General features: G+C 35.3%; 1 protein-coding gene across 2 annotated transcripts in view; it reads left to right on the forward strand.

Annotated features, from left to right (window-relative positions):
* Positions 1–27,419, forward strand: part of LOC126974766 (transcriptional activator cubitus interruptus) — a 148,358-nt gene that overhangs the window by 77,894 nt on the left and 43,045 nt on the right. For both annotated transcript variants that reach the window (XM_050822428.1, XM_050822429.1), the window contains exon 4: positions 24,178–24,302. In XM_050822428.1, the coding sequence (XP_050678385.1) occupies positions 24,178–24,302 (125 nt within the window). The remainder of the gene's footprint in view (positions 1–24,177; positions 24,303–27,419) is intronic.

The raw sequence follows: 27,419 nt of genomic DNA on the forward strand, positions 1-27,419 counted from the left end.
GACGTCATTTGATCTGAATGACAGGCCATTGCACCCTGTGTAGAACTATTCTATAGCCATGTTGGTCTTATACACAGACTTTTAACTAGACTCTATACAAAATACAGCGTGCAAGAGAGAAAAAACATCTCTCGGAGATACAATTGGATAGAATAGGAAAGCGAATCTATTGTTATTGTAACCTATTTTGAGTGACAGGTCGTAAATAGTCAGCCAGTGTCATTAGGTCCTGAGTATTTTTTTTAACTATTTATTTATAAAAAAGTAATCAACAGCGTACACAAGAATTATTTTTACAATCGTATTGTAGCTTTTACATAAAGCCACGAAAACATTTTGAATATTTTACTAGCAAACCACCAGTGGGAGGCTCCTTTGCACAGGATGACGTCTAGATTATGGGTACTACAACGGCGCCTATTTCTGCCGTGAAGCGGTATTGTGTAATCATTATTGTGTTTCGGTCTGAAGCTAATAAAATTATTGCGCAAATGAGACTTATCATCTTATGTCTAGAGGTGACGAGCGCTATTGTTTTGCACCTCCGAATTTTTGTGTTTTTCAAGAATCTGTAGTGGCACTGCATTGTAATGAGCAGGGCGTATCAAATACCATCAACTGAACGTCCCGTTGGGGTAGTAAAGTCCTCGAATGGCGACCACGTGTCCGAGGCCCCCCACAAGATGGACCGACGATCTGGTCAAGATCGCCGGAATACGTTAGATCAGGACAGCTCAGGACCGATCTTCGTGGAAATCTTTGGGTGAGACTGATGATGATAGTCTAATTTCTGTAACCACTCTTTCAAAAAAGCTTTAAGGTTGCATTTAGTTCTTTTGAGATGCTAAATTGACAGCACCTTGCTTACCTTATTGAAAGTATTGTAAGTAATAATTGAAATTCAAATATTTTTATTCAAAATAGGATGTAAAATTACTTATTGAAAGTTAAAAAACTACCACCCATTCCAAAATGAATACCTGAGACCTGAAAAGAATGGGCGCAACAAACTCAGCGGGCATTTTTTTTCATCGATTAAATATGTTTACAAAGTAATATTGTACAATTAAACTTATTATTTAATAGCCTGAGGGCGGTCACTCCATTCCCAATCTGTGGTATCATTAAGGAAGCCATTTATGTTATAGTAACCTTTACCACACAAACGTTTTTTAACAATTCTTTTGAATAACGTAATACTTTTGTTTTTACTGTGATCTTGTTGTAAAAGCATATACATCGCCCCACAAAAGACTTACTAATTCGACTTAGCTGAGTAGTAGGCACCATAAGTTTCTGTCTGTTCCTGGTGTTAACATACATATACCCTTATTGCATATACATACCATGGAAATTCTATAGCGGATAACTGCTCCACTATAAAGACAGATTTTAACCGTCTCAACGAAGCACGGATTTATCGTCATGTATTAATAGGGAATTATGACAATGGTAGCCTGTACGAGATGCCAGGAAACAGCAATTTACGACCGGAACGATTTTATGAGTCGATTGACCGACTAAATGGTTTTTTGTTTGACGGTCTGGTCGAAGGACGGACCGTTTTACAATTAGATATTTTATGACTTCTATACGATGATTGGTTGTGACTTGAGATATCTTGTCTAATAGTGAGGTTCCCTTATATAATATCCCATATATAATAGAATTGCTTGATGACCGATATAGCCGAATGCTTATTGACCCTGACTACTAAGCTAGAGGTCCCGGGTTGGAATCCCGGTAGGTGCAATCATTTATATGATGAATATAGATGTTTGTTTCCGATTTAAGGATGTTTATATGTATTTATGTATGTTTAAGTAAGTATATTGTATTAATTATATATGCCTAGTTTGGGGCGAGATAATTTGTGTAAAAGTGTGTCAGAATAGAAAACACTTGATAAGCAACAAAAAAACACACAACACAACTATTTCCAATATTAATTAAAATCTTAAAATACTAAATTAAATAAGGTTACTAATATTATAAAAAAAATAACTGTGTTTGCGTGATTCCAAAGGAGCTGACTCAGTATATTGTTGTGGTAATGCAGAAGTCACCAACACAACACTGGTTTTCAGCAGCCCCTCGTCATATTTGGAGTAGACAGTTGCGATAGTCTTCACATTGTTATGATGTTTTTTTTATGTTAATAAGGGACGAGATGAGCAGGACGTTCAGATGATGGTAATTGAAACGCCCTGCCCATTACAATGTAGTGCCGCTCAGGATTCTTGAAAAACCCAAAAATTCTGAGCGGCATTACAATTGCGCTCGTCACCTTGAGACATAAGATGTTCAGTCTAATTTGCCCAGTAATTTCACTAGCTACGGCGCCCTTCAGACCGAAACACAGTAATGTTTACACATTACTGCTACACGGCAGAAATAGGCGCCGTTGTGGTACCCATAATCTAGCCGGCTTCCAGTGCAAAGGGTCGAGTAGGTTGGTTAGGTAGTTATTCGCGATGTTATAAATTTAATTTGTATATAATTATTAATATGCGAATTATTAATCAATGAATATAAATTATCGTTGCAATTAATAAACCATATTTTGCCATTGTTAAATTTTTATTGCCGGCCATATTGGCTGAGCTTAAATGGAACTTTAGCACGACACGTGAGAATGAAAACAGGTTGGAGTTCCTTTGTGAAGTTCGTTACATTAATATTAAATGTCGGTGGATTGTAACTTGTTGAGTTAATTAAAGTATATTTATATTTTCATTACAAGTTTAAAAACATATTATTAAATGAAAATCACACCGATCTGTGACGATCGCTCCATTGAGTAACAATATACAATTCATATACCTACTTATAGATTACAATGTGTGCGATAGAAAAAATAAACAAGTCTCGCAACTAACTTCTTCAATCACAAAAAGTTGTAAGATCTATGTCACCATGTCGGTCAATTTATTCAGTCCCTGAGCTGTTCGTGCTATATATCAGCTTGGTTATAGACAGTATCTCAAAGGAAAAATTTAAAAAAATTCTTACACAAAAATCGTTACCTATTTGCTCTTAATAGTGATTTTCATTATTATAACACTAGAAATAAGGGAATGCTTGTAACTAATTCTAGTAGGCTTCATAAGATACATAATAGCTATAAGGGTAATGTATACACTTTTATAAATAAAGTCCCAGCCTCTGTGTAGGCATTATCTCTAAGTATATTTAAATGTTTTATTAAAAAATGGCTCTGTCATAAATCCTATTACTCCACAGCTGAATATCTAAGTGATCGGACAGCCTGGGATTCGATTATGATTATATTATATATTATGTATATTTTATTAAAAAGAGCGCAAAAAAGAATGCTGGGAGAGTTTCTTGCGCCGTTCTTCTCTAAAGTAATAAACCTGGCCTGTCTATCTAGATGTTTAAATTATCTAAGTTCAAATAAATAGAATATTAGAAGTTCTTAAGTAGTAACAATATTTGCGGTCAGCTTAGATTAGGTTAATAATTGCATAAAAATATTCCATATAATACGGAACCCGTTTCAATCACCCTATATTGTACGTGCACTGGTCTTTATGAAGGTTTGTGCGACGCGTTTGAAGAACAATCGCACATAAAACGAACAATATTTATTGACTAAACTTGATTAATATAATGCTCTGCAAATTGTTAATGCTTTTGTACGGCCATGCGTTTGTTATGGTCTTGTATCGTTTGTGGAAACTGTTTAATGTGATTAATTGTGAATGATTAAATATTCAAATTGGGCCGTTGTGGTATACTTTGCTGATTAAAAACTATTTTAGTTATTTTGAGTGTTATTTCCGCTATTATTTCCTCCGAAGAAACATATCCTGCGGATACCTCGTGTAGAGGTGAAACACGTGTCGAATTGATTGAAGATAAATATTAGCGGTATGAAAGCTCAATTTATTTTATGACAATAAGAAATGAGACGATGAGGACTTTCAGCTGAAGGTAATTGTTACGCCCTGCCCATTACAATGTAGTGCCGCTCCAGATTCATGAAAAACCCAAAAATTCTGAGCGGCATTACAATTGCGCTCGTCACCTTGTGATATAAGATGCTAAGTCTCATTTGCCCAGGAATTTCACTAGCTACGGCACCCTTCAGATCGAAACACAATAATGCTTACACACTACTGTGTCACGCCAGAAAAAGGCGCTGTTGTGGTACTCATAATCTAGCCGGCATCCCGTGCAAATTATGCCGATATTGTCATAAAAAATTTGCCAACTTTGGGCGAAGTACACCAGGCGTGCCATCAACAACATCAGGGTGCAATAGAATGATGCGTATCGTATCCTGATGAAGTTGCCTCGGTACATGTTCGCCGAGGCCAGAGTACCGGATTTCTTTGCGATCATGAGATCGCGTATCGCAACATTCTGGAGCCGATTGCGAGAATCCAAGAATGAGATCCTGAGCACGCTGCCCGGGTGTCTGGATTGCTCAATTAACAAGCATTGGCGTTCAGAGCACCAGGAGGCTAATAGGAAATAATAGACCTGAATACAGAATTGTATTTTAATGTAATTTTAACGGGGTGCATACCTTTTAATAAAGATTTAGATTTAGATTGTTTCTACGGCAGGAAATGTAACTGGGTCCCATACGCCGCCGAGCCTATCAAAACAATCCAAGCAAAAAAAAACAGGTTAAGTTTTATTGAACTAATTAAAGGTGCACGCAAGCCTGATCCGCTACTGTGCATGCACGCCACGTTGCGTGTACGGATCTTGTTCGTTTTGTGCCTCCCGTGATTGCCACGGGATTAAGTGAATGGTTTTGGAGGTCAACTGTGCCTTATTGACACATCTACTTTAAAGCGTATACTTAAACAAAATATTTTAACTTCATTTCAATGATGAAACACAAGCTTTCCCGGAAAACTTTGGTTTGTCGTATAAATTAAGTGTCCCGCGCTCATTTTATGAATTGTCATATGTAATAAAGTGTTATTGATTGAATTATTTGACTTATATCAATAATAATAACGTCTCGAAAGACTATGACAGCTGTGAAAACGTCGAAAAAAGTCCAGTCGTTTTTGCAGTACCTATAACCGAAGAAAAAAATATTATAATATATTAAGATTAAGAATTGGTCTCCGCTGCGCTCGGACAATGTGTGACGTTCACGTGCCACATGTTCTGTTAAACTTTGCTAATAATTGAAACTAAAATGCCGGATTGCGTAGTAAATCTTTGTAAAAATAATACTACAAGAAATAAGAAAGACACTGAAATCACATAAAATCAGTAATTATGTTGTATTTTATAAATTTCAATGTAAAATAACACGAAGCGTGTGTTAGAAAATTAGAAATAAATTCATGAGACATGTTATAGTTGTTAATAGAACGCTTAGCGCCACATGATGGTCTACTGGTCTGGTCTATTTGATCGCGTGCACGCAGCCCAAATAGTCTAATACAGTGCTCTGTGAACGACTTGATGATGAAAAGAATTACAATAATATATTTAATATTATATAAGTACTACCCAGGATTATTGATAAGCCCAAAACTTTTCTTGATAATGTAATGTATGTTCATAGGCACATAAGTGAATTTGCCAGAAACTGTCATAACCATAATGTTAACACCAGGAACAGACATAAACTTATAATGCCTGCTACTCGGCTAAGTCGAGTTAACAAGTCTTTTGTGGGGTCTTTATGTATATGCTTTTACAACAGGATCCCAGAGAATGTTCAAAACAAAAGTATTACGTTATTCAAAAGAATTGTTAAAAAACGTTTGTGTGGTAAAGGCTACTATAACATAAATGACTTTCTTAATGATACCACAGATTGGGAATGGAGCGACTGCCCTCAGGCTATTAAATAATAAGTTTAATTGTACACTGTTACTTTGTAAATGTTACTTTAATTGTAAAACATATTTTTAATGAAAAAAAAAAACCAACTGAGTTTGTTGCGCCCATTCTTCTCAGGCCTGAGGCATTCATTTTGGAATGGGTGGTAGTTTTTTTTGACTTTCAATAAGTGATTTCACATCCTATTTTGAATAAAAATATTTGAATTTGAATTTGAAATTGGGTGGATTCGCATGTGCGCGTCACTTTGAGATATAAGTTGTTCTCATTTGTCCAGTAATTTCAATAGCTACGGCACAAATCTTAGATCATTTTTACGTTCGAAAAATTAAGGTTGACAGATAACCTCTATTTAGAGCAATGCACGAACACTAACACAAAGTCACATACAAATCGCGAGTGCAAGACGTAGCTTGTCACTAAAGTAATAAACCTGGCCTGTTTTCATTGGTTGTCTAGCAGCAGAAGGCTCTATCTAGACGTATAAATTATCTAAGACAAATTTTAAACCCTTCAAACGAATGCTTCGCGACAGAATAAGGCGCCGTTGTGGTAACCATCTACCCACTGGTAAATATATCACATTTCTTGGTAGAATCGTAAACATTGCTTAGTTCGCAAAGTACTTTGTCAAAGTATTGGAGTCTGTTAAAAATAACTTCAACTCAAAACAAGACCGTTGCACTGTCGTCTAACAGACAGCATTGACGTATGACGTCATAGGTATTAAACTAACTGACGGCCATTCCCAATATTCTGTCTATCTCTGGTTGTGGCCTACCGAGATAAAAAACGTAACTATCGTTGACTTTTCTGTCCCAATAAACTTATCGACTGTAACTAATCTTATCCGTACACGCTGTAGCTGTCTGTCAATGGGATAACGTATAGCTTACCAGGGATAGAAGTTTGTATGGAAATTGCAACAGTGAACTGGGGATAAGAATGACTTATCGGGTATATTGGAACAGCTTCAGATTATTCACAGCTAATTACTGACCGTAGAAGGTAGCAATTTATCTCTATCTCTAGATAGTATATTGGGAACGGCCGTTAGAGACCACATGCTATACGTTGTAAAGAACTTCTTCTGTTCATAAATCAAATTTGAATACAAAATTTTATTAACAATGCGGGACTCGAACCCACGACCTCTCGCGTTCTCAACTGAGCTAACCGTTCGAGTATGCGTATAAGATCTTGTATGCTTTGTTCATCTCTCAGGTTGTGGCTTCATCTACAGGATCTACTTTACAGTTGATAGCCTGCTCAACCCCAATATTTGCATATTAGGAAATTGACTTGATATGTCGCTCTTGCTAATCTATACAAATTGTTATGTTTTTAAAGTGATAACCCTCACTTCTGAGATTAATACACATTTTCTTCTCTTATTTATTCTTAAGGGCATACATATCTACATTCAAAAAAGACTGAAGCGGTGATGGCTTTAAACTATGCAATAACTCCTTCAACGCCAAATAATGGTGGCGATCGGATCGCAATCATGTATTTCATACCATAGCTCAATTTAATTTTATTTCTGGGTAAAATAAGTATCTATTTCTTTTAGAATACTTTTGTAAATGCGATCACCATCACGATTAGCAATTTTTCTCAAAACAATGTCTCTAACCGTTTGAATCCTGTAATATACTGTCTATGCACTTATTGTTAAAATGCTTACTTCTTTAAGTTTTTCTCTGAATGATTCTAGAGAAAGTAAACTACGAATATGCCTTGTAGTCCTTTTTAGTAACAAATATAGTTTGGATTTTGCCTTCTCAATCCACAGTAGGATCCTATATCTACTAGCTGGAATATGCTGTTCTAGCTAGCTTGTTAGCTACGTTAATAAATGGTCTAATTAGTTGGACAGCAAATACTGCGGAAGTAAGTATTCCAGAAAATAATTATAAAACCGGTCTATCATAATATACAGGCGGCGTAATTAATGGATAATCTGGTATCTGTAATAATCGATAGCGCATCTATCCTGGGATACGATCTCAAAAACTGAAAAAATTCCTTCGTTTGGTGTCTTGCCACCAAAAAGAGTGGGAGCGGGTGTATTTTTAACCGACTTCAAAAAGGAGGAGGTTCTCAATTCGATTGGTATTTTTTCTTATGTATGTACACCGATTACTCTGAGATTTATGATCCGATTTTAGTTTGGCCCATTAGTTTTCATTTTCTGAACATTTTTTATGAAAATTTTTGTCTAAGTGGATGATATAAGTAATTGTTTTTTTTTGTGTACGGCTTTCTTAGGAGTTTTAATTCAGGTTGATTATATATTATTAACTGACACTAAAAAGTAAAAAAAAAACTACGTTTAGTTGGCTTGGAACCGACTTAAAACCTCTCAATAGGTACCACATATAAATAATAGTATTTTATGAATATTAAAGATAAAAGTTTGCACAAGAGGTGTATTAAATTAAATTTTTAGTTATTTGATACTTTTCAGTTTTTGGCGTCGATTTTTTAAACGTAGTTTTTATTTACTAACTTTCGAATATGTCAAATATTTCGAAAACCGAGGGACTTTTCGGAACATAAAACATATTTTTCTAAACCGCCACAACGTCCTGTACTCGCAGGAATATACAGTACAACGCTATCATATTATAAAGTATATAATTTTTGACCAAATCATTAAATGACTTATAATTTTCAGAAGACTCTATATTATGGATAAGAATTGAACGAAATACAACGGAGAACCACGTGAAAGAAAGCTATTAAGAGGCTCCACATATGGCACGATATTTAGGGAGCATTAAAACTCCAATTAGATCGGATAAACATTGCCAGTTTTAAATTTCCTTTATTTACGCCCAGGCAGTGTTTATAGATACGCGTACATACGAGTATGTAGTAGTAATAAAACTACTGAATGACTCGTTAAATGGCCAGTTGGTAGTTTTTATTGAGATACTGGGTTTTTACGAGGAGGTTTGGTGCTGACTCCCAATTATTTTAATTTATACTCAAAACAGACTCACAAGGAAACCACTCATTGTTCTATCTGAAAAATATAAATTTTACCACCACTAAAGATACCTAAGTGCTCTGAAAGGAATAAAAAACGGTTTTTTATTATATCTGCAATCAGTCCCCAAACTATGAGGAGATGTTGGACATCTAGGATTTTGTGGGAAGAGTGGTCCATCGACTTTTCTGCAGTAACTTCACTGCCAATGGGTTTGGATGAATTGCATATTATGTCCTATGGTATATTGCTATGGGGCAACGCTGCCGATATTAATACAATATTTGTGCTGCAGAAGAGGGCTATTCGCGCTATTTATAACCTAGGTTCTAGAGAATCATTGAGAGCAAAATACAAGAAATTAACATCTTGACTGTTGCTTCTTAATATATTCTTGATAATGTAATGTTTGTTGTATGTTCATAGGCACTACTCATTGTGTGGCAGTGTGGCGTCTAGGTGAACAGGTGGACAGTGTCCAAAAATGAATAAGCAATGAATCCAAACCGTCTTATCTCTCTTTAGAAATTAAATTTCGGAGAGTGTGCCCAGGAGTTACACAATTTAATACTTTATTTGACATTTCATGTCAATTTGCATCATCATACAAACGGCACTACTAAACAATGATCTAACCACGTCTGTTTCAGAAGTTTATTTTGCTGTATATAACAGTCGCTGTTCTGTCAATATAAAAATAACGTACTCGGGTTTATAATGTAGCCTGAAACCATTGGAAATGTGTAATCAAAGTTATAATTGCCACTTTTTTAAAGTATTAAAATGGATATGGTATGTTATCCTTAAGGGACAGACATATCACGGAGTTTTCTGGAGAACTACACGAGATACACAATTCCACCATACCTTGTTCTGTTATATCTCAAAAGCTTTAGACAGCGTTTTCGTTCAGATCTCCGAAATACGCCTTTTTTTCTTCCGACACTTCCAACAAATATCGTTAAAGTATACAAAAACCTATTGGTGAAAAGAGCATGAAAATCGGTGCAGTAGTTTGTGAGTTTATCGCGAACAAACAGACAGACAGACGTGGTTGAGGACTTTGTTTTATAATATGTATAAGTGATGATAATAATTATAATATAATTCTTTATATGTACTATATATAGCACAGAGCCGGCGTTGTAAGTTTTATGCCTCAGCTACCACAATAGGGACAGGGACTCCCATAATATACCGTTATTAAGGTCTTGATGAGAAAATCGTTGAGCTTGGTTTCCTATGTGTTGAAAATTCAAATTCAGGTCCAAACACTCCCCATAGACATTCAAAATGAGGTTTGTTTCTTAGAACAGGCAGAAGACACGCGAGATACGAAAGAGTCGTCACGAGTAAAAGCAATAAATGCCAGCAATGCTTAACAAAGAAGTATTTAATAAAATATAAAGAATGATGTACTTTGTAATAAAATATTAAACGCTGTTTGTATCATGAAATAACCGCATAATTGTGTACTGTACGATAATTATTTAGCAATCAATATTAAAAGGTTATCTACGAGGGACCTGCGATAACGTAGCTCATTACAGAACATTACTCCGAGTCTGAACACAACAGCAGACTGCAACATACAGTACAGATTATGTTCGAGCTTCAACGTGTTTTCGAGAGAATTTTTGAAGTGAAACCTTCTTTAGTGGCATTGAGCACTTTTCTTGGGATGGATATAAAATGTTAAACTTGCTTCTCATTTCGATCAGGTCAGGATGTCAGATAGAATGTCGTTTACTTCGTCATACATAACTTGGTTTCTTTTCACTTTGAATATCAGTGTAGTGTCATCCGCAAATAATACTACCTTATGTTTTATTTCTATGAAATTAGGAAGATCGTTTATATAGATAAGAAAGAGAAACGGTCCAAGAATAGACCCTTGTGGTACCCCCATAAATAAATAAAGCAATAAGTGCGAAATGATTCCCTAACCCTTCCAAAATATTCAAAAATGCACAACGTTAATGTTCAAGTATTGAGTTCTCGTCGTAACCGAAAACAAAGAAGATTGTCTTATTGCTCCATGAGATGAAGCGGCGCAGAATACTGATGGGGCATTACCTCGTATATAGGTATAAAGACTGAATCCCACATTCTTGCTAGCAATGGTCTCATTCTCTAGCAGGATGTGATTACGGCCTCTAGTGGCTTCGAGATAGAAGCTCATATAAGCTCAATAAGACCAAAAGATCATATGAATCAAATAATAATAAGTGACGAGCAAAAATTGTGATGCCTCTCTGAACTTTTTCAAGAATCCTAAGCTGCCCTGTATTGTGATGGGCAGGTGATTTCACCTACCATAAGGTGAACATTTTCGTTGTGTCATTGCTTTGTCTCATAAAAAAACAAACACTAACCTAATCTCATTATATTTCCAAAATATTTAAACTCATCGTCTAGGTAACATCGAATATAAACTTAAGTTGCAGAGATTGTTTATAATGAGTAACTGGCCTGTGATTCTTCAAACAAACATAAAAATGTTTTATGTCCTTTAAATTCATAACTTTAGTACAATGACCCCACCGGAAGTACAAGCTAGTACCATTGAATAGGGCTGTCACTGCCAGTTTTGTTTGTCTTCGATCCGTCCAACATATTTTATCGTATCTGCATAATTAGAGCTCTCAGTAAATGAATAATAATTGCATAACTCTACATAATATAACTAATTATAGAGACGATTTATGAATAGAAATATTTTATATTATGTTTACCACTTCACCGAAAGTTAAATCTATTTGTACAATTTTCAACTCGCAACTCTTGCCTTGCCCCTTTTCTGTACATCTGGATATGATTATGAAATGTACGTGTGACCATTCCTACTAATTATATCTAAATTCGCCCTATTGAAATCTTGAAAAAAAGATAGAATTTGAGATGTGAAAAATTACAGGATTACAATTTTCTTTCAAAATCTAGACGATCTCTAAATTATGATGTTTCCGTTAATTATTTTTATTACTTTTATATAAATAAATATATATAATTTTGTTTTTGACAACCCTATTCTCTCAAGAACACCAGCTGATGGTTTATTTGTAAACAAGCGGAACCCGTCGTCACTCAAATCCAATAATGTACTCAATGAAGTCTAATAATATTTTATGTTATTACAATGGTTTGCAATAATAGATAGAAAATATAAACTTAATAAGAAATACTTTCGGTCGTTTTATATTGTATATACAATAGCAACTTTAAGTGATCTTAGATAGTAATTGAAATCTATTTTCTGCTTCATCATTAAGCTAATTAGGTATAGAATGTTTTGGAGATAATTATATTAAATCAATTTTTCCATGGGATGATGTAGGTATTTTTAGATTGGTCTTTGTATAAATATGGCATAGAAGCGTAATCAATGGACCAGTTTCTACATTTTTGATATTTTTATCAATTCCCTACTATGTATGAGATTTTCAATAGCCGATCTACAGTAAATAATGATTGACATCTTCTCTACTACATAATTCGACGTAGTTATGCAGAAAGGACTCAAACCACACATTGGTCAAAATAGAGTTAAGTATGCCATCTTACTCCTGAAGGTCGAATCTGTCGTGTAGTGAAAACCCCATTTTAAAAATGTACACGGAAACCTGTTTTTTTATATTTATATGGAAGATTATTTAGAAATGTCACTACAAATACCTATAACTCAAAAGTGCTTTTGTATGGTTTGAGTACTTTCTGATACTACTTCCAATTATTATAAGCATTTTAATGTTAGAATAAGAATCAATGCGAAATGTTTTATAGATAGTGTGAGAGGTTATACGAAAGCACAATAGTAACATCAACAATAATGCAATATAATATTAAATAACAACAATTATAAGTTTACATCATCCCCACCATCTGTATGTGTGGCGGTCATCCACAGTGCGGCTTTCAAGGAGCTTTCTTCCACGTACTACAAAGCTATGGAATGAGCTTCCATCTTCAGTGTTTCCAGAACGATACGACATAGGACCATGTAGACCTTGAAAAAGTTCATACACCTTAGTACTTAAGATCAAGATTGCCATTTTTTATTATTATAACTGTTAATAGGATTTTTATACTATGAAGTGTAAAGTTATCTGGTACTTCTTTCGTTTAAAATAAGTTATTAACATTACGCCAGTTCACTAATTCAGTAATGTTGTTGTTAATCTACTTGAAATTTTTTGCCTGCATTTTATTTTAAATTACAAAGATATTATATCATTAGCAAACAGTAATCATAAAACAGTATCATGTTAATATTATTATAGAAATCGAAAAACCGTTAGCGTAAACCTGGAATAAAAAAGGATCTAATATTGAGCCCTGTGGCACACTAATTGGTATAATAGAGTCAATTGATATTTTTCCATTAATGTATTCTCTTCTAATCCTATTAGACAATACGATTTAAATAAATTTAGAGCGACATCTCTAACTCCATAGTGGTAACTTTTTTTGAATTATATATCATGATGGACGCAGTCGAGTGCCGTGGATAAATCACAAAACATCCCTTACGCATCACATGATTCCTCCCAAGCACACCAAATATTAACTTTTAAACATATACTTACATCTGCGGTTGAACGACCTTGAGTGAAACCGTATTCTTTATTAAGCATACGATTATTATAGTAAAAGTGTCTCACTAGCTGCATTAGTGTAATTTTTCCAAAACTTTTGCTAAGCATTAGTAGTACCTACCGACATAGTCCACTAATAGACGGCGGAGTCGTCTTGGTTCCGAATTAGTTGCCTTGCGAGTATAAAACCCTGATACTGTTCACCGGTGTAATAGATCGCTATGACATGGTTACCTTCACCAAAACGGTAATAAAATCTTCAAAGGTATAAAACCTAAACCTTTATGTGTTATAAAAGTGCAAAAACAGCAGTTATCACAAAAGTTGATCCAACTTCGATAATCCTTAAATAAAAGAAAAACTATATACCTGAATATAAAAACAATTTTAACATTTACTTTTTAATAGTAAAAAGCAAGGCACATGAATAGCTAACAAAAATGGACTTCCGAAGCTTTTTAATCACAGAACAAAAATAAACAGGAACAGTTCATGTAAACATACAACTGTATAATAATCGTATAAACTAAACAACTAATATAACTGCATTTCAATGTAAAGTACACAGTTTGTATGATTTGGTATTATAAAGGCACACGAGTGTATGATTCACCTAATCACCGTCGCCCATATGTCTTGCAACACCTGAGGAATTTCAGGAGTTTTGTTTATGAGAGCAAGTGATAAGACGATCACGTTTTCCTAATAATTGTATGTGATTATAGTGAATGAATCTTGAGAACTGCATTACAATGAAGTACCACTCAGGATTGTTGATTGAACCTAAAATTCTGAGCAGCATCACTTCCGCTCGATAGAGACGCTCATTTAGAGATATACGATGTTAATGTTTTGTTTGCCTGTAATTTAACTTTCTACCTTCAAATTGAAACTTGCTGAAAGAATCCTGCTTACGCATAGTTGCACCCCACAAGATGGACCGATGATCTGGCCCAGATCGCCGGAGAAGGTTGAATGAGGGCAGCGCAGAATCACCAGTATTCTATTGCCAGGATCAGGACGAGGTGTCGTAAAGAACTTAAGGCAGAGGACTGCCTGAACCCTCTGAAGATTATATGCCTCTTAGAAGTAATAGGTCTTGAGGATGAACTTTGGCAAAGTAAGGGCACACGTACCCTAGCTAGAAGCCTTGACATCCACATCTCATTCTTAGTCAAAGAGTGTTTAGGGGAGGCGCGCTAGCGCAAGCAAGGGGCACAATAGATTAAAATTTTTCGACCCCAAATCATATAAAAAAGTCATTTCATAGTTTTTGTTGCACTTGAAATAGAGTTCCTTCAAAACTGTTCTATGATGAATGTCACACATGAAGATAGGGATGATATTTTAGTTCTAGCATTGTTATGGATATAAAAATGCATATTTTTCCTAATCGTTTTTAAAGTGAGATCTTTTTATCGACTTATGAAGTTGTCGGTCTACATTCTAATAATGTTTTTGTTTCTATAAACGACTCCTTATAGTTCCAACTTAATACTCTTTGTAAATAGTGTATTTATGAAAAAAAACCAGTTCAGCGTATTTACCTCGATCAATTAGGTACAATAAACGAAGCAAGTATTAATTGTAGTTATAATATCGAAAAGAAAAATAATTAATTAAAAAAAAACAAACCTTGTATTTCTGGGCTAAGGCTGTTCACTATTAATTAAAATTCATAACTCAATAGTTTTAACGTATTTACACTTTTATTTCAAAGTCACTTGTAAAAAGATAATATTAAATCAGTTTATTTTTTTTAATTGAAGGTGGCTAGGTGAATTCCGATGGGGCAATTTCTAATTGGTTGGTTTAAGATCTTCATATGTATGTACATGGTTTAAGATCTTCATCTTTATGCATCAGAAATGAGAAGAACGGGCATAACAAACTGAGCGGACTTCTTTTTTTTTTAAATTTCGACATAATCAAATTAATATTTTAAGTATCCTGACAGCAGTTGCTCCATTCACTATCTGTGGTATCAGTCAATTGTATTATAGTATCCTTTACCACATAAATGTTTTTTAACAATTCTTTTAAATTTCGATAATTTAAATGTAAGTAATACATTTGTTTTGAACTTTTTCTAGGATCATGTTGTAAAAGCATCCACAACGCCCTGCAAAAGACTTACTAACTCGACTTAGCCCAGTAGTAAGCAAAATAAGTTTATGTTTGTTCCTGTAGTTAACATTATGACAAACACAGTTTCTAGATTATTCGCTTGTTCTATTTATTATTATCATTATTTCTTAATCTTGTTCACCATCAATATAGTAATTTATTCACTTACTACGAAGTGAGCCTTCTGATCTTTAATCAGCGTACCTACTGATTAAAAGAGAACTTTTTAATACCTTCCCACAGTCTCATTTCAATAAGTTGTACGTCGTGTTAACAAACGATAAAATATTTTGTCATAAAACAGTGCGACAGTATGACGAGATCGTAAATCACTAAACAACTGCTATACATTAAATAACGTACCTATATAACAAACAACATTAAAATATAACGAGTGTGCACGTGGCCTAGGAAATATAAAGCGTCAGTTACACTATGCGTGAATCGATCCTAAAAAATCAACTTACAAGACGTAATGTTTTTTTTATGGAATAGGAGGACAAACGCTTCTCTTGCAACATCAGAGGAATCACAGGAGCGTTGCCGGCTCTTAAGGAAGGTGTACGCGCTTTTTTTGAAGGTACACATGTCGTATCGTCCCGGAAACACCGCACAAGGAAGCTCATTCCACAGCTTTGTTGTACGTGGAAGAAAGTTTCTTGAAAACCGCACTGAGTAGGCATAAAAGGCATTTATTTTAACAAAATTGATTCCTTTAGATTTATTTTTGATGATTTTTTGACGTTCTATACACATATAAGGAAGTATCGTACGCAGTCTGATAACGGAAGACAAAAGTGTGCTTAAAGACAATGTAAGCACACTTTTCTCCTTAGTCGCGTGTTAACAGTCACTGTCCAAATCGGGTTCTAAATTCAATACATATAACCTGAACTGAATAAATGTCATACATTGCTGCTTATTCACCAAGAATATTTTAAACAACTGTAGTAAATGCCGCAATGTATGGATATACTTTTTTTTATGGAAAAGGAGGGCAAACAAGCATTCGGAGTCACCTGGTGTAAAGTGATGTGATCTCTTGCAACACCAAAGGAATCACAGGAGCATTGCCGGGCTGTAAGGAAGGTGTACGCGCTTGTTTTGTAAGATAAATTTGTGGTATGTTGCATATTTCTGCTTTGTTTTCATACGACGTGATTTGTCTATGAATAGAACGTCATTGATATATCTGTATCAATTTTGTCGCATAGTGAAAATGATTCATAAATGTAGACACGTGTACTATACGGGTCGTTAATCTACTATTTTTTATGGTTTATGTTGTGGTTAAGTTAAATTTGTAAAAGCCCGATTAAAGAACATTGTGAAACTCGGCTTATTATGACATTGTTTTAATTAGAACTATTAAAATTATGAACAAGCTCTATGTTCTCTAAGGTTAAATTCCCTTGAATTTATGAACGGTGGCTCATACTCTGTCGGAATATATAATAAGTTTAATTGCCATCCGAAAAACGCCTATAAATGCTAGAATTGAGTGCAAATTTTATCATCATTATGAATTGTAATTGTTATCTATACATGCAACATTACTGTCAGAATAAATTATGTCGGTTATAAATTAGATAATAATATTTTGCCCTCTTCTTACACACCATTAATTGTGATTACTGACGCTGAAAATTAGTTTTTAGTTTTATATATTATAATTGACAAAGTATAAAATATAAAACAACTGTTATGGTGCTGTCACCTTATTGAATAAAGTGATTTCGATTTGATATTTTGATCGGATGCATTAAGTGGCTGACTTTTTACGACTTGAAAATCAAAATCGGTTACACTAACAATAGATTCACTTTCCTTGTCCATATTTCTGTATCTCCGTTAGAGATGTTCTTGTCTCTGGCACGCTTTGTTAGTCTATACGCTAGCCTATTGTAAGTATAATATTGTTACACACATGTTACGCACACAAAAAGTCATTGAATTTAGTATGATTTGCTATTTCCGTGGGATATGTTTTTGACGTTTTTTTTTTGTAAATATGTTTAGTAATTGGTAATTTTAAAATAAAGGTGTCTTATAATAAAGTTAGACATACAAGGTTCCCCTCAAATAATCTAACACTTACTCAGGGTCCTGAAAAAGACATAAGTTCCATTTTATAGAGTTCCCGAGGGCTTATAAAGTCAATGATAAAATATTTTAAAGTATATTAAAAAAATCTTGAATAAAAGAATTTCTGTGGGTGAAATCGTCGAGCAAAGCTAGTCTTATTCATCAATGAAATTGAACATAATTTATGAGACGTCTTGTGAAATTCTCTATTATCTTTGGCCCAAATGTTAACACTGTAATTAAGATATCGTTAGTGGGTCAAAGTGCAGGAGGGCATTCTATTCAACCAATCTCTAAAACTTCACAACATCTAACTTACCGCTTATGTTTTCACATATTTAAATAATATTTTACTAAATCATATAACTTGTGGGAGGCTCCTTTGCACATGAAATCCGGCTAGATTATGGGTACCACAACGGCGCCTATTTCTACCGTGAAGCAGTGTGACCATTATTGTGTTTCGGTCTGAAGGGCGCCGTAGCTAGTGAAATTACTGGGCAAATGAGACTTGATATCTTATGTCACAAGATGACGAGCGCAATTGTCGTGCCGCTCAGAATTTTTGGGTTTTTCAAGAATCCTGAGCGGCACTGCATTGTAATGGGTAAGGCGTATCAATTACAATCAGCTGACTGACCGTCTCGTCACTTATTATCATAAAAAAAAATTTGTAACCCTAAATTGTCTTCATTAAATAAGCTAAAATCTTATATAATTTAAAAGATGGGCTTGGAGTTTCTTAATAGTTCTTCTCCCCATGTCATAGCCCCTTTATGAACTGATGAAGCATCACGACATTTATCAAGTATTGTTTTATTTTTTATTATATATTTCACTCGTGTTTTTTGACCCTCATTATACAACTGTTGCATAAAATACTATTATCATTGTATATTATAACAAGACAGTTATTAGTCGTTTACTTTGCATGCGTGACGCATAACCACAAACTAACAATTAGATTCCAGCCCTACTTACAACGTAACAATTAAACCAATCATAAGCATGCTGTTGTTAATTAAAACTTTACACATACCAATTAGTAGCAAGGTCGTTTAGTGTGACCAATCAAATTTAGAGGCGTTAAGTTGGCGACGAGATGTGATTTTTAACAGTGAATTGTTTTGAAAGAATCATCTCTCTCATATAGGAGAAAAGATGAAAAAGTGTCCAGCTTATGCTGTAAATAACAGTTCAAAAAGCTTCCACAATGGCGCTGGTGTAGCCACAGGGTATGGTATGAAGTATAGATAATGTAGCAACTGTAAACAAACTTAAGTATGCTGAGTTAAATATTATTGTCGACTAAAGTAGTTAGTTAATTATTGAAAATTTCAACAATTTAAGTAGTACAAAATAATGTAGTAAATATAACCTTAAAGAGTTATTACGAGAAAACGTTTATCCAGAATGATTAGTATTATTTTATATTTGGCGCTTCTTTTAAGATTTATCCTGATGCGACTGTAGCGCCACCCTAATTAAATGCAATATGGCGGACAATTTTTCATATACACAGATGATTCTCCTCGCCTCTAGCCTTCATATTTGAAATGCACTTTACATGTACTATATTTAATACAATATACTTACTGAATCACACATAATATAAACATCCATGACTCGGAAACAAACATGCATATTCATCATATAAATATTTGCACCTACCGGGTTTCGAACCCGGGACCTCTAGCTCAGTAGGCAGGATCACTAACCACAGGGTTATATGGGTCGTCTAAATATAAATTATATTAAGCCTGACTCATGGCGCTCCCTTATTCGAATCGAGCTGACTGCACCCAAAGAAGCGTTATTTAACCGAGCGTGCCAGCTCAGTTTCATAAAATAAAGTGCCCATCACGCCCAAAGAAGCTTTCACTTCGTATAGCATGCGGTTATCACCTACCAGCAGTTGAATTTAGGATCCATCTTTGTAACCATATTAAAATAACCAACGAACGGTCCGATAGTATAATTTATGTTGACAAAAAACATTGCTAGAACTTTGAACAAAATATCACCATTTAAAACTAGTTTCAATGAAATCTGGCAATAAATTTAAGTGACACAATAAGTGTCCCGCTGACTAAAGCCTTCCCAGAACCTTACCACTTCAGGCTGTTTAATTGAGCTGTCATTTTGGCGTTTTGTTATATTAAATGTGTCGGTATGGCTTGCCCGGCGGGGGGTAATACTGACCGAACTGGGGTCATTGATATTCGAGTTAAGTATTTAATAATATCATATTATAACGAATTTATATTTACGTAAGTATGTTATTATATATATTTTCTTATCCTCTACTTCATTATGTCATTTATACAGCGATTATACGATCTTAAAATAAGTACGTACTTTATTGAGTCTTTTAAAAGTCTATTCTCTATGGCTTGAAAAAGCATTGTGTACCGTACTTAAATGTTGCCAAAAAAGCACGGATTTTTGGTTTGTTTTATTTTTTTTTTATATATGAGAGGGGGCAAACGGGCAAGAGGCTCACGGGATGGAGAGAGGTGAGGCAACCGCCCATGGACATCCGCAACAACAGGTGTGTCAAGAAATGCGTTGCCGGCCTTTAAGGTGGGAGTATGCTTTTTTCTTGAAGGTCCCTAAGTCGTATCTGGTCGGGAAGACCGCTGCCGGTAGTTGATTCCACAAAGTGGCTGTGCTAGGCAAGAAATTTCGAACAAAACGCGCGGTTGTGGAATGCCATTTTTGGTTTAACATGAAATAATGTAATTTTATTGGTTATTTTTATGTACTGTCTTCATTATTAGTAATTGGAACCCATTCTTGGGTATAGGCCTCTTCCAGCTTGTTCCATTCCTCCCTGTCCAATGCTATCTTTTTACATAAGTTTCCTACTGTCACATTAATTTCTTCTATCCACCTTTTCCTAAGACGTCCTATTCTCCTTTTTCCTATTGGCCCTTCCCACATAGTTGTCTCTGAGGTCCATCTATTGTCTCTACATCTTGCTTTATGTCCAGCCCACTTCCACTTCTGTTTCAGAGCGTAATGTAAGGCATCTACAACCTTTATTTTTCGTCGTATCCCTTGACTTTTGACTTTTTGTTTTATTTTTATTTTTAGTACGCTCCTTTCCATTGCTTTTAGTTTTAATTTTTGTATTATACATCCACGTTTGCCATCCGTATGTAGAACACAGCTATCTAAGACGGTTTTATTTAGTTGAAGGGGAAATTTTCCTTTTACGTTTTCCTTCAAGGAGTAGAACTTTTTGTAATGTATAAATAAAAAAAAATCTGATAAAAATCATAAGAGAAATAAGTATTTTCATACATAGACATGACTATAATTTATAGAAGTATGAAAATCCGTGGCAATTATAATAATAAAGGTATTTGATTGAATGGTATAAATTCTAAACTCTAAACACAAAAGTAGCTCGTAAGGCTTTATAACCGTGCAATTAAGCCAACCACAAGCCACGGATAATAATTCAAATAAATAAGCACTACTTAATTAAACCACAACTGATTGAAACATAAAAATGTCAACAAAACGAAGTAGCCAATAGTGACATAGTTACATCCTACATAACCGGTTGTATGAAATATTCAACAACCAATGATAAACTTGTTATTAACCAGTAGACTAGAATGTATTTTGTAAAACGTTCATATCTATTCTATGTCTGTCATCAACTTGGGTTAGTGACGGTAGGTGATCACTTGTACCCATCATTTCATTAATATATTTTTCGAATTTGAATTTAAATTCGATTCACAAATAAAATTTGAAAAACAAAATTTTGTGAACGATGCGGGATTCGAACCCACGACCCCCGGCGTTCCGTGCCGGTGCTCTAACCAACTGAGCCAACCGTTCGAGTACCGCCTCGTTATAAAATTCTGTTTGCTTTGTTCAACTCTCAGGTTGTGGCTTCATCTACAAGATCCACTTTACAGTTGATAACCTGCTCAACCCCAATATTTGTTTTTCAAATTTTATTTGTGTATTAATCCTAGAAGTGACGGTTATCACTTTAAGAACATAACATATTGTTTAAATTCGATTTCTGAGTTGACTTGAATATGCCTGTATTCGTAAAAACTGAAGTTTTATAATTCCAAAATAAAACGCGATTTTTATATTAGTTTCAGACATCTGCCAATGATGAGATAGATTGAGCAACACCTCCGGTAATCATCACCTTTTGTAGGACCTTTTTCATCCCTCAACACAGATTCTATCACAAGATCTTCGACAGTGTTGTTTTCAAGAAACTGCTTACCATGTAATACGATATTGGATCGATTGGACTCATCCCATCTGCCGTCCCCCTGAAAACGAGAGGTCCCCTGAATTCTGAGAAAGTTTTGAATCACCCGATGGTTAACGAAAATAAAAATGTAACTTATACACAAAATATAATGTAAAAACAAATTTACAATTACACGCGTTATAATCCTTTAAAAATTGTTTTATTTAAATATTATGGACTGTTGCCATCTCTGCTATGAGACGACCCGCATACTTACATCCCTTGTCCTAATAAGAAAAATAATCTGCCATGAGATTTGCTGATGCCGGCTCGATTCCAGAACGGCGCCTATTTCTGCCGTGCAGCAGTTATGTGTAAGCATCACCGTGTTTCGGTTTGAAGGGCGACGTAGCTAGTGAAATTACTGGGCAAATGAGACTTACCAACTTATTTCTCAAGGTGACGAGCGCAGTTGTAGTGCCGCTCAGAATATTTGGGTTTTTCAATAATCCTGAGTGGCACTGCATTGTAATGGGCAGGGCGTATCAATTACCATCAGCTGAACGTCCTGCTCGTCTCATCCCCCATAAAAAAAACGATTTCCAGCATCCCACCGCATGTTCCACTCTTCAGATGGTATCATCTGCAAGAATGGAACAATCAATCTGTGAAATAATATTCCTTCCGCAGAGTTTTCAGCTAGATATACAAACAAAATATGATTCCTATGACGTCACATACCACAGATAATAAACTGTTACAGTTTAATGCCAACAAAACCTCGTTGGTCAGGGACTTTTTGTTAAAAAAACTCGTGAATAGTGTGTAAATACAATATTGACAAGCAAAAAATCCTGTCTTCCAGTAAGCGATACCTCAAATGGTTGTCAGCATACAATCCCAAACAAAAACCAACTGCGCGAAATCTGTAGAACTTGTTTCAAAACTTTCTTCCTGCAAACACTTCCGTCTCTATCGCACACGACTCTGTGGGATATGTTTCGTCGCGTGCGAGCGAGACAGCGGCCATGAAGACGTCAAGCGGAGAGCAAGCGCGCGTATTTTTGCACTTTTGTTTCGTTGCCCGAAGATTTTTGCATGTTTTTTTTTTACTGTATTCAATGCAACGTCTTTGTTCGTCTGGCGATGTATAATTTCTTTATTTCGGAGCGAACGGATAATTTTCTGGGCGTATTATGCGGTTGATTTGCTTAATAATTTTATTACTGGATATTGTTTGGCCTCGGTAAGATTAAGTAATGATTGATTTAAAGTTTCGGTTGTATTTTGTTTCGATCGATGATGTTATTTTGAAAATGTAAATATGCTTTTTTATGTATGATGTTTTCAATTAGAACTAAAATTATTTTCAATTTAGAGCAAACTTGGAAATGAAATGAAATAAATACATCTTTATTGCACACCATAAAATAAATAAATAAATCAAGAGTTAATAACAAGCAATAGGCGGCATTATCGCATTAAAGCAATTTCTTCCAGGCTAAAATGAAATGGTTTTAGTTGATAAGATAGTAGGTCTCGACATACATATAATTTAAACAAAAACATATAGTTAATGTCACCGATAGTCACATATAGCCCAAATGATTGCGAAACTGAAGTGGCAGTGGGCAGGGAACATATTTCGACAGACAGATGGCCAGTGGGGCAGACAAGTCAATCGAATGGTGACCAACTACCGGAAGACGGTAGTGTAGGTAGGCCCCCACAAGATGGACCGACGATCGTCGTGGAGATCTTGGGGGGAGGCCTTTGTCCAGTAGTGGACGTCTTCCAGCCAATTTCAAATTCAATTTTTATCATTCAAAATAGGATATGAAAACACGTATTAAAAATCATAAACTACCATCCATTCGGAAATTAATGACCTGAGAAGAACGGGCGCAAGAAACTCAGAGGGCTTCTTCTTAATAAAAATTTCAATACGATTTTAAATAGAGACATATCGGTCGATCCATTCCCAAACTGTGATAAAGAAAGTCATTCGTCTTATAGTTACCTTTACCACAAAAACGTATTTTAGCAGTTCTTTTAAATTTCGTAATATATTTTTGTATATGTGTATATTTTAATATTTATATATTTATTCAAACAAAACAAATCTTATAACTATATTTACCATACCATGACTACATAAAATTAAAACTATCATTAAGTGGAAGCTTACCAAGAATACTGGCAGCATTTACTTAATACATTTGCTTTGAACATTTTCTTGGATATTGATGTAAAAGCATATATATATCCCAACAAAAGACTTACCAATTATCTTCTTGTTACAGGCTAGCAGCTGCGGCAGCAGTTGCAGCAGGTGCTACCAGCGAACTCAACTATCTGGCTGCTCTTCATCCAGCATACAGACCTGTTCCGTACGACCATGCCTTGTACGGAGCTAATACGCTACGAGGTAAGTAGCTAAGTTCACCAGTGGGAGGCTCCTTTGCACAGGGTGCCGGCAAGATTATGGGTACCACAACGGCGCCTGTCTGCCTTGAAGCAGTAATGTGTAATTATTATCGTGTTTCGGACAGAAGGACGCCGTAGCTAGTGAAATTACTGGGCAAATGAGACTTAACATCTTATGTCTCAATTGTAGTGCCACTCAGAATTTTAGAATAACACGCAATAAAATAATATCTTAATTTTTTCTAAGTATATTAAAATTATCTTTAAGCATTTCTTAACAACCCGAAAACCATATTAAAATAAATAATACTAAATAAATTTTGACACAATTTTACGCAAATTATCTTGCCCCAAACTAGGCATAGCCTGTACAATAGATGCAAACAACGATACACTTACTTAAACATACATAAATACTTATAAACATCCCATGACTCGGAATCTAACATCCACATTCATCATATCATAAACGTTACTACTACCGGGATTCGAAACTATATTCAAATGCTTGTGAAGCGAAGACATATTCACTTTTGACGTGTAGTTAATACAATATTACGCTATTACTGCCAATTTTTATAAGATTATTTTAATTTTATTTGTTTTTTCATGTCGTATGTTGCTGGAATTAATTGTCTTATTAAATAAACATCCCCAAGACTTTCAGATGAAATACAAACCGCAAAAGATTAGCAGTCTTGAGCCAGTAGGAACTTGATATTATAATATTATCTTATCGCGAATACATTTCTCGCAACAGCAACGTTACACTTGGGATAATGTAACTCAGTTACACTGCAGGCATATCGCGTTATGCATTCCTTGAAACACAGTTTTACAACAGTTTCTTTCCATTGCATCGAGGTCGTTTGAAAATTCTTCTTCCAATGGTAATAATAATAATTTTCAATGATTTACTAGAATCACCTAAAGTTTTCTTGAGACACAGTTAGTAGGAAGACAGACAAAAATGTTGTGTTGTTTTCGTGATTTAAAGTGGACGGTTGAATGTCCCAAATTGTATATTTTATTAAAAACAGCGCAAAAAAACAAAGAATTCTGGGAGAGTTTCTTACGCTGCTTCTTCTCTCTCGGAGCGCCATTTATTTCCGAAGCGGTAGTAGTATTAAGTATATTAGAAATGACATTAAAAAGAATTCTAAAGGAATCAATTTTGAGAAAATAAATGCCTTTTATGCCTTTTAATAGAATGGTGCTGTCTTTAGTCCATATGTTATGTCCACCTTATACAATAACCTTCCCAAATTATCATTCGGCAGTGCCCCAGAGCACTAGATTTTCAGATACACCAAAACCGAGTGTGTCGTACGGCACTCTACTCCCTCACTAAATTCTGACCCTTATATTATTTGTAACATGGTTTATTTTCCATGGTCTGTTAGCTTGTTTCAATAGCTTTCAGATACATTCACTCAAATGATCCTAATTATAAGCAATCTATTGATATAAAATAATACGCATTGACAGAATGCTGCGCGAGTGTAACGCGCGCGAATTCGAGAGCGCCGATAGGCTTAAGTTAAGGGTTATAGAAGTACTTTTTTGTTTGAAAATAAGGGAAGAGACGAGCAGGAGATTCAGCTGATGGTCATTGATACGCCCTGCCAATTACAATGCAGTGCCTCAGAATTATTGATTGAGAAAACCCCAAAAATTCTGAGCATAATTGTAATACATTTTCACAGTGCCTTTCCATTTCATCGAGATCGTTTTAACTTTCTTCTATAAATGATAAAATTATAAATTTAAATTTTGAATAGTAATAATTTGCTAGAATCACAATTCAGGCAAATGTCTTTAGTATGTATTTTTTTTTATATAAGATGGGGCAAACGGGCAAAGGGCTCACGGGATGGGGAGAAGTGAGGCATGGATATCCGCAACAACAGGTGTCAAGAGATGCGTTGCCGGCCTTGCAGTCGGGAGCATGCTCTTTTCTTGAAGGTTCCTAAGTCGTCTCGGTTCGGGAAAACCGCAGCCGGTAATTGATTCCACAAAGTGGCTGTGCGAGGCAAGAAATTTCTTCCAAAACGCGCGGTTATGGAATGCCAGACGTCAACGTGATGCGGGTGGTTCTTTGCACGTAATGTCCGGTGTTGGATTTCGGCCGCTGGTATCAACCCGAACAGTTGATTTTAGAGAGATAGTTCGAAGAAAGACAGACAATAATGCTGAGGTGGTTGGGTGATAGGTGAACTCAAGAATACACTGCACATTTATGTTTTCCAAAGGTGCCAATAGAAGCAAAGCTTCGAGTGAGCTACTAGTGCCTTAGTCGCACTCACAGTAAAAACAAATACCAACCCGTAAATATGAACCGGAGAGTCTCATCCGTATCTCCTCAAGTAATCTATACCAAAGGTGTTAATTAGGACTAGAACTCACGACTGCTACCATATATTTCCAAGCACACACCAGGCAAATATCACCCTTAAGTGCTTAGTTATAAGGAGTGAATCTGTTCTGGTGTAGTTAAGATGAATGATACGCAAATACGACTTAAAGGACGGGTTAAAATTGGCATCGTAGGGTTTCGAGCAATTAAGACGTATTCTAGATAATTTGCATTTGAATTTTTAATTGAGAACACATTTTCTTTTAGATATTCAACGTACGAGTATTGGGGTCAACACCCCAAAGGTAGAATGAGTAATTGTTTTTTAGAGCCTATAGTTTCGTAGTATCATGCTAATGGTCGGTTCACCTAATCGAAGGTGTATTTTATGGTAATTTTGATTAAAAACAAAAAGGATACTGCGGCTTGTGTTGCCAACATAAATGTACCTTAGACTAAAAGCATAACATCACTGAAATTGCCCAGTTGGTTGCGAAACTGAAGTGGCAGTGGGCAGGGCATATAGCTCGACCGAGAGATGGCCGTTGAAGCAGTAAAGTCCTCGAATGGCGACCTCGTACCGGAAGACATAGTGTTTGTAGGCCCCCCACAAGATGGACCGACGATCTCGTCAAGATCGCCGGAACACGTTGGATGAGGGCAGCGCAGTACCGATCTTTATGGCAATATTTGGAGGAGGCCTTAGTCCAGCAGTGACTGGTTGAAATGATGATGAGACTAATAGAGTTACAGAACAGGGTC

This window comes from Leptidea sinapis, chromosome 33 (assembly GCF_905404315.1).
Source record: "Leptidea sinapis chromosome 33, ilLepSina1.1, whole genome shotgun sequence".
NCBI classification, from domain to species: Eukaryota; Metazoa; Arthropoda; class Insecta; order Lepidoptera; family Pieridae; genus Leptidea; species Leptidea sinapis.